Consider the following 13,527-nt stretch of genomic DNA (forward strand, 5'->3'; position numbering starts at 1 on the left):
TTAATTATACATTTCTGTGCAGATATGTTCTTTTTATCGCCCGTTATTGCATTTTAATGCAATGTCGCGGCGACCAAAAAAACGTGATTTTGGCGTGGGGGTGATTTAAACTTTTATATTTTTTTCACATTTTTTTTACTTTTTTATTTTTACTTTTGCCATGCTTCAATAGCATCCATAGGAGGCTATAAGGTGGCACAATGCGATCGGCTCTGCTACATAGCAGCGATCTGATGTTCGCTGCTATGTAGCAGAAATGCAGGTGTGCTGTGAGCGCCGACCACAGGGTGGCGCTCACAGCTACCGAGGATCAGTAACCATAGAGGTCTCAAGGACTATTCAGAAGCATCGCCGACCTCCGATCATATGACGGGGGTCGGCGATGCGCTCATTTCCGGCCGCCTGGCCGGAAGCGCCGGTTAAATGCCGCTGTCGGCGTTTGACAGCGGCATTTAACTAGTTAATAGCGGTGGGTGAATCGCGATTTCACCCGCCGCTATTGCGGGCACATGTCAGCTGTTCAAAACAGCTGACATGTCCCGGCTTTGATGCGGGCTCACCGCCGGGGCCCTGCATCAAAGCCCGGTATCTGACCTCAGACGTACTATCCCGTCCGAGGTCAGAAAGAGGTTAAGAAGATCCAATTTTGGTTAAAACGATTCCAACATTCTGCACATAAAGGCTTCTCCCCTATGTGAAATCTCTGATGTTTATTAACAGCTGATTTCCAAGTAAAATATTTTGTACATTAAGAAAATGAAAAAGGCTTCTCTTCTGTGTGACTGCTCTGATGTCTAATAAGATTTGCTTTCCGATTAAAATGTTTTCCACATTCTGAACAGGAAAAAGGCTTCTCCCCTGTGTGAGTTCTCTGGTGGCTATCAAGAATCCATTTCCGATTAAAACATTTCCCACATTCTGAGCAGGAAAAAGGCTTCTCCCCTGTGTGAGTTATCTGGTGGTTATCAAGAACCGATTTCCAGTTAAAACATTTCCCACACTCTGAACAAGAAAAAGGTTTCTCTCCTGTGTGAGTTCTCTGGTGGCTATCAAGAACCCATTTCTGGTTAAAACATTTCCCACATTCTGAACAGGAAAAAGGCTTCTCCCCTGTGTGAGTTCTCTGGTGGCTATCAAGAACCGATTTCTGAGTAAAACATTTCCCACATTCTGAACAGGAAAAAGGCTTCTCCCCTGTGTGGATTCTCTGGTGCTGAACATAATCTGATTTATAGTTAAAACATTTCCCACATTCTGAACAGGAAAAAGGCTTCTCCCCTGTGTGAGTTCTCTGGTGGTTATCAAAAACAGATTTCCGGTCAAAATATTTTCCACATTCTGAACAGGAGAAAAGCTTTTTCCTTGTGTGAGTTCTCTGGTGGTTATCAAGAGACGATTTAGAGTTAAAACATTTACCACACTCTGAACAAGAAAAAGGGTTCTCTCCTGTGTGAGTTCTCTGGTGGCTATCAAGAACCCATTTCCGGTTAAAACATTTCCCACATTCTGAACAGAAAAAAGGCTTCTCCCCTGTGTGGATTCTCTGGTGCTGAGCATAATCTGATTTATAGTTAAAACATTTCCCACATTCTGAACAGGAAAAAGGCTTCTCCCCTGTGTGAGTTCTCTGGTGGTTATCAAAAACCGATTTCTGAGTAAAACATTTCCCACATTCCGAACAGGAAAAAGGCTTTTTCCTTGTGTGAGTTCTCTGGTGCCTAACAAGAACCGATTTCCGGTTAAAACATTTCCCACATTCTGAACAGGAAAAAGGCTTCTCCCCTGTGTGAGTTCTCTGGTGGCTATCAAGAACCCATTTCCGATTAAAACATTTCCCACATTCTGAGCAGGAAAAAGGCTTCTCCCCTGTGTGAGTTCTCTGGTGGTTATCAAGAGCCGATTTAGAGTTAAAACATTTCCCACACTCTGAACAAGAAAAAGGGTTCTCTCCTGTGTGAGTTCTCTGGTGGCTATCAAGAACCCATTTCCGGTTAAAACATTTCCCACACTCTGAACAAGAAAAAGGTTTCTCTCCTTTGTGAGCTCTCTGGTGCCTAACAAGAACCGATTTCCAGTTAAAACATTTCCCACACTCTGAACAAGAAAAAGGTTTCTCTCCTGTGTGAGCTCTCTGGTGCCTAACAAGAACCGATTTCCAGTTAAAACATTTCCCACATTCTGAACAGGGAAAAGGATTCTTCCCTGTGTGGGTTCTCTGGTGCTTAACAAGAACCGATTTCCACTTAAAACATTTCCCACATTCTGAACAGGAAAAAGGCTTCTCCCTTGTGTGAGTTCTTTGGTGGTTAACAAAATGTGATTTCAGTGTAAAATATTTCCCACATTCTGAACATGAAAATGACTTCTTTGCTTTAGGAGGTGTTTGTTTTTCAATGCCCCTTTTGTGACTTTGATTTTCCTTAGTAGTCAGTAATGAATCAGAAGATGGGACCTGTTTCATAGGATGAGATGACAGATATTTGCTGGGACTAGATGATGGTATATTTGGAGTAATAGCAATCACTTCAGTTGTATCTTGTAGGATCTCAAGATCAATAGATTTAAAAATTGAAGATGTCAGCTGTCTCTCTGATCTCCTGGTACAGTCATCTGCTAAGATAAAAAAATATATATTTTTTTTAATAAAATATCCTTGAGTTTTATAGTTTTGAACATTTCTACTTAAACTCTCCATAAAAATGGAAAGCCATGTACAAAAATCTTTAATTATTTACAAAGACAATGACAGTCCACAGTCTACTAGAAAAACTTATTGGATGAACCAGTAGTGCGTGGTGTTCAACTGTTTGTTCATTCTGCCTCCCAAATATCGAATAAAAAGAAACCAATGTTATGTAGGCAAAAATAACACCAGTTCTCATCTCACAAAAAACAAGTCTCCATTCAGGTCGATCATCCATCAATGGGAACACAGAGGTTCCCACACTATTAGTGGTTCAAAGGCTGTTGAAAAGCAACAAGGTTTCCATAAACTAATCCGTAAAAATCCAATCTCACTTCTGACTTGCAGTGTGCTCAAACAACATTTAGGATCCATGTATTTAGCAATATTATACTGAGAAGAATCCACTTAATTTATGGTGTGTGTCTCCTGGAGCACAATCTGTGCACTATGTGTTGGATAATAAAATGGCAAATGTGTCATTTTCACACACAAACATCCACTGCTTGTTAATTTCTGGAAAGTGACTGTGGAGTCAAAATATTCACTTTTCCTATAGATTATAACCCTCAGTGAATTAATTTATAAAATGGAATTTGTCCAATCTCATCTGGGATCTGTTTCTGCTGTCTAGCTGAAGTAATCTGCTCCCTACTGTTATGCTGTCAGAATCAGGCTGCACTCAGATGTCACCCGAGTGCAGTCCTGTTTGAGTGTGACGATTCAAAGAGGGAAAACAGAGAGTGGACCAAATAGACCGCCCCCTATACAGGGAGAGTTAGGGGCAGGCCCGTGAGGGACTATCGCCACGGAAGCTGGAGGACCAGGACGGGAGAAGACCAAGAAGAGGCCGAGATAGTAGGACCACAGGATAGGCGAGTACTGCAGAGAAACAGGACTGATGGGTAAACTGCAGCAGTACAGGGACTAGCGGAGGAACTGAGGAAACGCAGAGGCTAGCAGGATACAAGAAAGACAGGATAAACCCAAAGTCAGAGGGAAAACGAACTTCACAGAGACTAAGAGCAGCCAGGAACACCTGAAGGAACAAATGATAACCAGGCACAGAGGGACGGCAGGAAGCAGTTTAAATACCTAAAGGCAAGGTAGCACTTCCAGGTAACAGACCTCCAGAACCATAGAGAGGACAATAAGGAGGACCGACTTCTGGTTACTAGTCCTCCAGGACCATAGAGGAGACGAAGAGGGGAGCCGACAGAAGATCAGAAGTGCACACGCGCAGCACTGAACCTGGTATGCGCGCGCGCACGAGAAGCACAGGCCGGAAGCGAGCGCGGAGGAAGAGACGCTAACTGGGGAGGCAGCAACAGCGGTATGATACCTACTTCAGACAATTAGAAAGTACCACACCCTACTAAAGCTCAAAGCATATTGCCAGAATCTGCCAGATACAGCATTGTTCTCCTCTGGTTCAGTACGCGGCTTGTGTTTTTGCTTCCTGTTGTGACCATAGCCCATTTACTGACTACTCTTGTGTCTTCTGATTCTGTCCTTCTGGTTCTGACCCAGTTACCTGACTATTCTTCTTGCCATCTAACACCACAGAATAGCAGGTAACACCATGGTCCAAGCCTAGGGGTCCCAGTGTAAGTCCAGATCCATGTAAGGGTGTTAAAGGGTGATGAGCAAAGTAATCCTTGGGATATGGAAAGCAGAGAAGAGAGTACCAAGCATGTTCATGGTGGACATCTTATGAGCTGCCAGGTGACCCAATACATTGTGTCTGAATACAGATCTAGCTGGAATAGTTTGCAAATAGCTAAATGGTGCTCCTTCCCTTCTGAACACTGCCATGTGCCCGATGTAATCTATATATATATATATAAGAGGCATCGAGATTACTCGCTAATCCTGCCTCCTGCACAGTAGCTCCACCCCCCACCCCATCACTACACAATCCCCCACCACATTACCACACATAATCCCGCCCCCCACCACATTATCACACATAATCCCGCCCTCACCACATTACCACACATAATCCCGCCCCCCCATTACCACATGAGGCTCGGTCCCCACACATTACCACACGAGGCTCTGTCCCCACACATTACCCCCATAGAGGTCGAGCCGCATATTCATTTCGGTAATGAGCGGTAACTGTGACCACTCAATAAAGGAAGAAGATGCAGCGCTGGAAGAAGCAGGGACTGCACAGCGCCAGCAGCAGGTGAGTATACAGCGCTGCGCGATATTTACCGCTCCTCGTTCCGGTGCGGCTCCGTCATCAGCGACCTCTGGCTGTGACGCTCAGGTCAGAGGGCGCGGTGACGTAGTCAGTGCGTGCCCTCTGCTGAACGTCAGTGCTGAAGACGGAGCCACACGAGGAGCAGGTAAATATTGAAAGTGCCGGGGGTCCTGAGCGAAGAGAGGTGAGTATGTGATTTTTTTTTATCGCAGCAGTGACTGTACGGAGCATCTTATGGGGCCATAACGATTGTGCAGCACTATAAGGGGCAGTGACTGTACGGAGCATCTTATGGGGCCATAACGCATGTGCAGCACTATATGGGGCAAGTGACTGTACGGAACATCTTATGGGGCCATAACGCTTGTGCAGCACTATAATGGGGCAAGTGACTGTACGGAGCATCTTATGTGGCCATAACGCTTGTGCAGCATTATATGGGGCAAGTGACTGTACGGAGCATCTTATGGGGCCATAACGCTTGTGCAGCACTATAATAGGGCAAGTGACTGTACGGAGCATCTTATGTGGCCATAACGCTTGTGCAGCATTATATGGGGCAAGTGACTGTATGGAGCATCTTATGGGCCATAACGTTTGTGCAGCACTATATAGGGCAAATATCTCTATGGAGCATCTTATGGGGCCCTTATTACCCTTTATGCAGGATTATATGGGGCATATTTTAATATGGAGCATCTTATGGGGCCATCATAAACTTTATGGAGCATTATATGGGGCTCCTGATTCAATATGGATATTCAAAAACACAACCTACTGATGTCTCAATTAATTTTACTTTTATTGGTATCTATTTTTACTTTTGAAATTTACTGGTAGCTGCTGCATTTTCCACCCTAGGCTTATACTCGAGTCATTAAGTTTTCCCAGTTTTTTGTGGCAAAATTAGGGGGGTCGGCTTATACTCGGGTCGGCTTATACTCGAGTATATACGGTATATTACAGCCATCAGTCACGCACAGCTTAGAGATATATCATGGCACAGGTATGATGGTTTTTATGTAGTTTATCACAATCCATCTTGAAATTAGTTAGTTTTATTACAAACTGAAAAGTCAGGATGAAGGGAAACTGTTACTATCGTACAGAAATTCACACTTGGCCTCACTGCACATTTAATGTTGTTGACCATGAAAGCAAAGTTTGAGCAGAAAGACTAGACCTGGTCTTGTAGGGACCATATGAGCACATTCGATAAGATATCAGGGTTCTAAAAAGCCAACTGCATCATTACCTTCTGCTTTCTCTTACAGACCCATCATAATACTTTTCTTCATGTGATTTTCTAACTTATCAGCACATTCTACGTACACTGTCATTCGGCTTTGTAGTTTACAGATCTGGGAAAGCAATGGTCAGCGTCTTCTAATCCCAGGGGGTAGGTGGATCCTCCAGGTGGTAAGTTCTATATAAAAGGGCTTTCAATGCCCAAAGTCATTTGAACAGTTTTGGGTGGAGGAGAATGTTGGGGTTAGAAGGCAAAATGGTGATCACACGATTGTGATACGGCCAGACTACACCACCGATAAAGCAGATACAGCCGGTGACTGAGAAGAATCTGTGACTTCTCTGCATTTAGTGGTCACTACTCACCTGGGTAGTCATATGTGGGAATCTCCTCTTTACACCGCTCATCACCCCTCACATATGTCTCTGTAGTATTAATAAGGGTCACATCTTCACCCTGAAACAAAGATTGTAAAAGTCACAGACAGATGGAGAAGTCACATCTATGATCAGCTCTAATCCTGCCATCTCCACCGTTCTCATTACACAAGTATAAAAAATATAATACTGGGAGTAAAACAATATATACCGATAGATACTCATAAGAGCACCGCATGGGTCCTAATGTTACCAGTATTGGACAGCATGAGCATTAACCCTACGCTGTTAAATATATAGATAGTGGAACCCAAAATAATTAAAAGAGGTTTTTTAAATGATTAAATATAAACTTTATTAAGTGCGAATCATACCCAGGTGGGACAATTACAAAAAAGATAAGCAGTGAAAAACAGCTAAAAGATCGCCAATACCAGCAAGATGACAATATGGATATCGGCAGTGAGAAAAAATGTGCATACCCCAGTGGGCACAGCGGCATATAAAGTCCAAGACAATGGGCAAGTAAATATAATTATGAGCCTGCCATATATTTTTTTAGGGGGAAGAGGTGGCCCCACTACAAGTGGAGGCCCGACAGGGAACCATCCCCAAAATCAACATACACCAGCCATAAAAAGGAAAAAACACTCGTACAACATGAGGAATCAGAAGGGGAAGAGATATTAAAGGTAATTAACCTGTCACACCATATTCTATCATCACAAATTGAGGTTCTCTCCAGAGGCCTCTCTTTCTCACCGGTGGAGGGCTCTGATCGCTTTACCTTGCTTAAAGATCTTGAATTATTCGCTCGCAAGTTGATTCTAAAAAAATACTTTTCACCCAAACCTGACCCTACGATGTCTGCAATAGACCTGCAGACACTAAATGATCTTGAGTCTCTTGCAGCAGAAAGCGAACCCTCAGAAACGTCTATGGTTCCAGTTCAGCTCCACCGTCGCTCACAGTTTTTTCCCCCCTTGTCGGCCTGCCCCCCAGTTGAAATCTTCGTTAAATTGGTTAGAGAAGACATCAATAAATTGAATCCACGAGTGACTCAGGATAATTTATCCTATTCACTGAGACAGGCAATTAAAACATTGAGGGGTATGAAAGATGTAGTGATTAAACGAGCCGACAAGGGGGGAAACGTAGTTATCTGGCCGGTGGAGATGTACGAGTATCTATCGGTATATATGATAGGCCTAAGGGGTCAATTTCTGTTTTGGCCACGGAAATCCTTCCTAGGTTATATGGGGGGTAAAACAAGACTGAGCACAAGACCTTCACAGCCGTCTATACATCAGACGGGAGATCTCATTACTCCTCTCCATCTACCTGATGATCCTGTGGAACATTGAGATCTTCTTGTTTATAGTCATGTGGAAGAAGAGGACGGGGACATCTCTCTGGTGTTGTTCTCTTACTGGATAGATCTGGAGGAAACACATACAGGGACTGAATTCATTCTTTACATACAGATAATTATATTCCGTGTGTACATAGTCCTGTCTATTACCTGGTGATGTGAGGGGCTGGGGAACCTCCATCATGAAGTCCTTGTACAGATCTTTGTGTCCTTCCAAATATTCCCACTCCTCCATGGAGAAATAGATGGCGACATCCTGACACCTTATAGGAACCTGACACACACAATGATACCATCATCACCCCAATCCCTTCATAGAGTTACTGTATAATGTCCCTATGCAAATTGCCTCTTCAGAGAAAAAGGGGATTTAAACTCTATAGCGCCACCTGTTGGAAGCAGCAAGACTACAAGTCACAATCAACCCTTTAACGAGTCATGCAAAATGACTTAGGATAAAAGCCAAATCAGTATCTCAATTCGCAGACACGGTGTTTCGGGCTGTTGGCCCTCGTCAGTGCGAAGCATGAGAACTAATTTGGCTATGTGAGAGGCCCTGGACTAGGATCTAAGGGGTAAGGTTTCTCCTTAAGGAGAGTAACATACCAGCTCTGGCTTGTCAAGGTAAGGAGGCTTATTCGCCGTCCAATGTTCCTCTGGGAAATTTAACATGCAAATTGCCTCTTCAGAGAAAAAGAGGACTTAAACTCTATAGCGCCACCTGTTGGAAGTCGCGATCCTACAAGTCACAATCATTCCAACATTCCCAGCAGCGTCACCTCTCCAGTCAGCAGCTCAATCATCTTGTAGGCGAGTTCTAGGATCTTGTGGTCATTAATGTCCTCATGTATCAGGGGGTGAGGTGGAGGCCCCGTGATTGGACTCCGGGGTTTTCCCCATCCCTCAGACACAGGGTCCTGACAGCGCTCACTAGAGGTCTTCTTCACTACTGTGTAATTCTGGTAATGGAAAGACACATTAATAAATCTCACTACAGACATTTCCAGAGTCCTCACCTCTCCAGTTCTGTCCATCTGTTTTTCCCATAGATAAGAATGATGTAATGTGACGTCATTAGTGATGAGCGCGTATACTCGTTGCTCGGGTTTTCCCGAGCACATTCGGGTGGTCTCCGGGTATTTGTAAGTGCTCGGAGATTTAGTTTTCATCACTCTAGCTGAATGATTTACATCTGGTAGCCAGCCTGAGTACATGTGGAGGTTGGCTGGTTGCTAGGGAATCACCACATGTAATGAAGCCTGCTTACAGATGTAAATTATATTCAGCTGCGACGATGAAAACTAAATCTCCGAGCACTTACAATACTCGGGAGATCACCCGAGCAAAGAGTATACTCGCTCATCACTAGACGTCATCAGAATCTCTCACCTCTCCAGTAAGCCGGAAGAGGATTTCTAGGGTGAGTTGTAATATCCTCTCTGCCATTTTGTCTCTGTCCATATCCATCCTTAATGGGAAAATCCGGAAAATTCTCTTATATAGAATATCTTCACTGAGAGGATCCAATATTGTAGAGACCTGAATGAGAAGATGAGCCGATGTAACATCATAAAAATCCTGTGTGATAATACAATTACAGGAGAAAATAAAAAACATGAGATTTATTATTTAAAGTATTTAGTTCTACATCTATATATTGTGGTGCAGTGACCCACGTTACAGACAGGGGGCGCTGTGTGCACGCTTCAAGATGCGCTTGAAGGCATAAATGTGATGAGACAAAGTCCGTCAGGAGTGTAAATGGCCGGTGTGTGTGTTGCAGAGGAAGACACTCAGTCTGAAGTTAAGTTGGTGTGCTGGGACCTGTAGTCCCACAAGTAATTGTGTAATGCTAATGGGAGACTGGCAGGGCTAGTTATGAGAGATGGGAGGGTCAAACTAGCCACACACACACCCATACTCCCACCCAGGGGAGTGGTTACACCTAGATAATGTGACCAGGGTGTGGGTCACGTGAGACAGAGTGTATGGATCCGTTTATTCCATGTGCAAGGTCCTGGACGGTCGGTGTTGGAGTCTCATGGCAGTGGAGAAGTCCTGGGAGCACCTGAGACCATGGACCTAGTGGACGGTCAGTGTTGGAGTCTCCTGGCAGTGGAGATGTCCTGGAAGCACTGAAGAGAGCGAGTCCTGTAATTGCCTGTGTGTTGGATTGTCCTGAAGTGGGCTTGAGTCCTGGAAGCACTGCTGAGGCTATGGACTGAATGCTCGAGGGTGTTGGATTGTCCTGGGATGGACTGGAGTCCTGCAAACACCTGGTAAGAGTGTGAGTCCTGGAATGGTCAGAGTGTTGGATTGCCCTGGGATGGACTGGAGTCCTGCAAGCACCTAGTAAGATCATGGACTGATGGCCTGTGTGTTGGAAGTGCCTGTGATTGGACTTCTGTTGTGATAGGCAATTCAGTAACACAATGTACATAGCGATCAGAGCACACACAGTGATCTGACAATAACCCAAAATAATAGAACGAGCTCTGAGACGTGGGAACTCTGCAGACCGCAATTCCTGATCCTCTCCAAACACAACTAGAGGCAGCTGTGGATTGCGCCTAACTCTGCCTATGCAACTCGGCACAGCCTGAGAAACTAACTAGCCTGAAGATAGAAAAATAAGCCTACCTTGCCTCAGAGAAATACCCCAAAGGAAAAGGCAGCCCCCCACATATAATGACTGTGAGTAAGATGAAAAGACAAACGTAGAGATGAAATAGATTCAGCAAAGTGAGGCCCGATATTCTAGACAGAACGAGGATAGGAAAGATAACTTTGCGGTCTACACAAAACCCTAAAGAAAACCACGCAAAGGGGGCAAAAAGACCCTCCGTACCGAACTAACGGCACGGAGGTACACCCCTTGCGTCCCAGAGCTTCCAGCAAAACAAATAGACAAGCTGGACAGAAAAAATAGCAACAAATAGCAAAGAAGCACTTAGCTATGCAGAACAGCAGGCCACAGGAATGATCCAGAGATACACAAGTCCAACACTGGAACATTGACAGGAAGCATGGATCAAAGCATTAGGTGGAGTTAAGTAGAGAAGCAGCTAACGAGCTCACCAGATCACCTGAGGGAGGAAACTCAGAAGCTGCAGTACCACTTTCCTCCACAAACGGAAGCTCCCAGAGAGAATCAGCCGAAGTACCACTTGTGACCACAGGAGTGAACTCTGCCACAGAATTCACAACAGACTTCCTGGAAGCGTATGGAAAGGCTGCATCTACAGAGCCGGAGACGGTTTCTGTGTTGGGGAAGCTACAGTTCCTACTGTGGGTCTGGACTATCCAAGGTGCCCTGGTCACAAGAACGGTGATCCCAGTGAGGCAGTTTCCCTGTGAACCAGCACTGGCAAGAATCAGAGTGTGGAGCCGGAGCTCCTGAGAGGTAACCTCTAGTATGGGAAAAACCTGTACAGTCATGGACAAAAGTTTTGAGAATGAGACAAATATTAATTTTTCCAAAGTCTACTGCTTCATTTTTTCTAATGGCAATTTGCATATACTCCTGAATGTCAGAGTGATCACCTTAACAGCAATTACTGTACTTGCAAAGTCAATATTTGCCCAGAAAATGAACTTTAACCCCCAAAACACATTTCAACATCATTGCAGTCGTGCCTTAAAAGGAGCAGCTAACATCATTTTAGTGATTGATCCATTAACACAGGTGTGGGTGTTGATGAGGACAGGGCTGGCAATCAATCAGTCATGATTAAGTAAGAATGACATCACTGGACACTTTAATAGGAGGCTGGTGCTTTGTATCATTGTTTCTCTTCAGTTAACCATGGTTATCTCTAAAGAAACACGTGCAGCCATCATTGCACTGCACAAAAATGGCCTAACAGGGAAGAGTATCGCAGCTACAAAGATTGCACCTCAGTCAAAAATCTATCGCATCATCAAGAACTTCAAGGAGAGAGCTTTCATTGTTGTCAAAAAGGCTCCAGGGCGCCCAAGAAAGACCAGCAAGCACCAGGACCGTATCTTAAAACTGTTTCAGCTGCAGGATCGGACTACCAGCAGTGCCGAGCTTGCTCACGAATGGCAGCAGGCTGGTGTGAGTGCTTCTGCACGCACTGTGAGCCGGAGACTCTTTGAGCAAGGCCTGGTTTCAAGGAGGGCAGCAAAGAAGCCACGTCTCTCCAGAAAAAAACATCAGGGACCGACTGATATTCTGCAAAAGGTACAGGGAGTGGACTGCTGAAGACTGGGGCAAAGTCATTTTCTCTGATGAATCCCCTTTTCGATTGTTTGGGACATCTGGAAAACAGCTTATTCGGAGAAGAAGAGGTGAGCGCTACCACCAATCTTGTCTCATGCCAACTGTAAAGCATCCTGAAACCATTCATGTGTGGGGTTGCTTCTCAGCCAAGGGAATCGGCTCACTCACAGTCTTGCCTAAAAACACATAGATCAAAAGAACCCGGCACTCAACTTTAAGTCAAACTTGTGATTTTTATTTTGTAGTACGTAAAACGTTTCGGCCTGGTCTGGCCTTCGTCAGTTACTACAGTGTTATAAAGAAAATAAATAGTGAGTACATACATGGCTACATCTGTACATACATCAGAGAATACATGCAGTGTATGATACATCAACAAACAAAAAAACAAGAAAACAGAATAAACAGAAGAACAAAAAACAGAAGTATATACAGAGTATCCTATGGTCCTGGTATGATAATCTTAGAAATCCACCCTAAGAGGAATCAACTAGTATATCCCGGCCCTCCCTAGTGGTGAAAAAATGTGAGAAACAGGGTGCTACTATGCGTACCGTACTGAGAGGTGTCTGGATAAATGGAGGAGTGCTTCTATGAGCGTAATGAGCTCCAGGGAGATCCCTGGGGAGGGAGAAAGGGAGAATAAGCCCATAATAGGAGCTACCATCAATATGCTGAAGTGGGACAGTGACAGTGTTATGTGCGGTCCCTGTCGGTGCTAATACCTTGAACAATGTAAGTCCCTGGGCAGAGCCGCGACTGCAGACGATACTGCAGGCTGTGGAGGGAACAAGGGTGAATGTCAGGATATTGAACACGAGGCTGCAGGCTGAATCGCCCGGTGGTATGCCATGCTGGGAGGAGGCAGAGTCCCTGCAAGCGGTAGTAGTGGGGAGCGAGTTACCTGGATAGGAGATGGGTCAGGACGCGGTGTCCACCGCTGTCGGATGAGCATGCCCGAGTGAGGAAACGCCAGTGCGGCGTTCCTTATGTGCGCGCTGGTCCTACCGGATGTGATGTACCGGAAGTGACCGCGTATGTTTCCCCGTGATTGACAGAGGAAAACCAGCCAATCCTGTGGCTCTCTAGTAGGGAGGCGGGACAAAAGCCAAGTGTGCACTGTGAGATGGAGCCGATGGACAGCCTCAGATGGTACGGAAACAGTGATAGTAGCGCTGGGAAGGTGAAGGTGGTGGTTATTCATAACATATCCACTTGTGACCCCGTGGAGAGGTGGAAGAGTCCTGGTGATTCAATAAAGGCGACTCTAGGAAGATAAATAAATATGTTAGAGACATAGATCTGCTTGGAACATAAATATGAAAAGTAGACATTTAGTAACTAGATCATAATGTGTACAATCAGCATCTCGGAGTGCTAAGTTGTAGGAGCCC

At 44.8% G+C, this 13,527-nt stretch overlaps 1 protein-coding gene across 3 annotated transcripts in view; it reads right to left on the reverse strand.

Moving 5' to 3' along the window:
• Positions 1-480: 480 nt before the first annotated feature.
• The window catches only part of LOC138663250 (zinc finger protein 420-like), a 66,772-nt gene continuing 53,725 nt past the window's right edge, over positions 481-13,527 (reverse strand). The window contains exons 2-7 of one of the 3 annotated variants that reach the window (XM_069749421.1): positions 9,280-9,429; positions 8,670-8,849; positions 8,041-8,164; positions 7,860-7,957; positions 6,507-6,597; positions 481-2,613 (exon numbers count right to left, since the gene is read on the reverse strand). In XM_069749421.1, the coding sequence (XP_069605522.1) occupies positions 749-2,613; positions 6,507-6,597; positions 7,860-7,957; positions 8,041-8,164; positions 8,670-8,849; positions 9,280-9,357 (2,436 nt within the window). In that variant the 5' untranslated portion in view covers positions 9,358-9,429 and the 3' untranslated portion in view covers positions 481-748. Of the gene's footprint in view, positions 2,614-6,506; positions 6,598-7,859; positions 7,958-8,040; positions 8,165-8,669; positions 8,850-9,279; positions 10,334-13,527 lie in introns of those variants that run through there. The other 2 variants (XM_069749420.1, XM_069749422.1) reach the window with 2 other exon arrangements.

The sequence above is a fragment of the Ranitomeya imitator genome, chromosome 2, assembly GCF_032444005.1.
Source record: "Ranitomeya imitator isolate aRanImi1 chromosome 2, aRanImi1.pri, whole genome shotgun sequence".
Classification (NCBI taxonomy): Eukaryota; Metazoa; Chordata; class Amphibia; order Anura; family Dendrobatidae; genus Ranitomeya; species Ranitomeya imitator.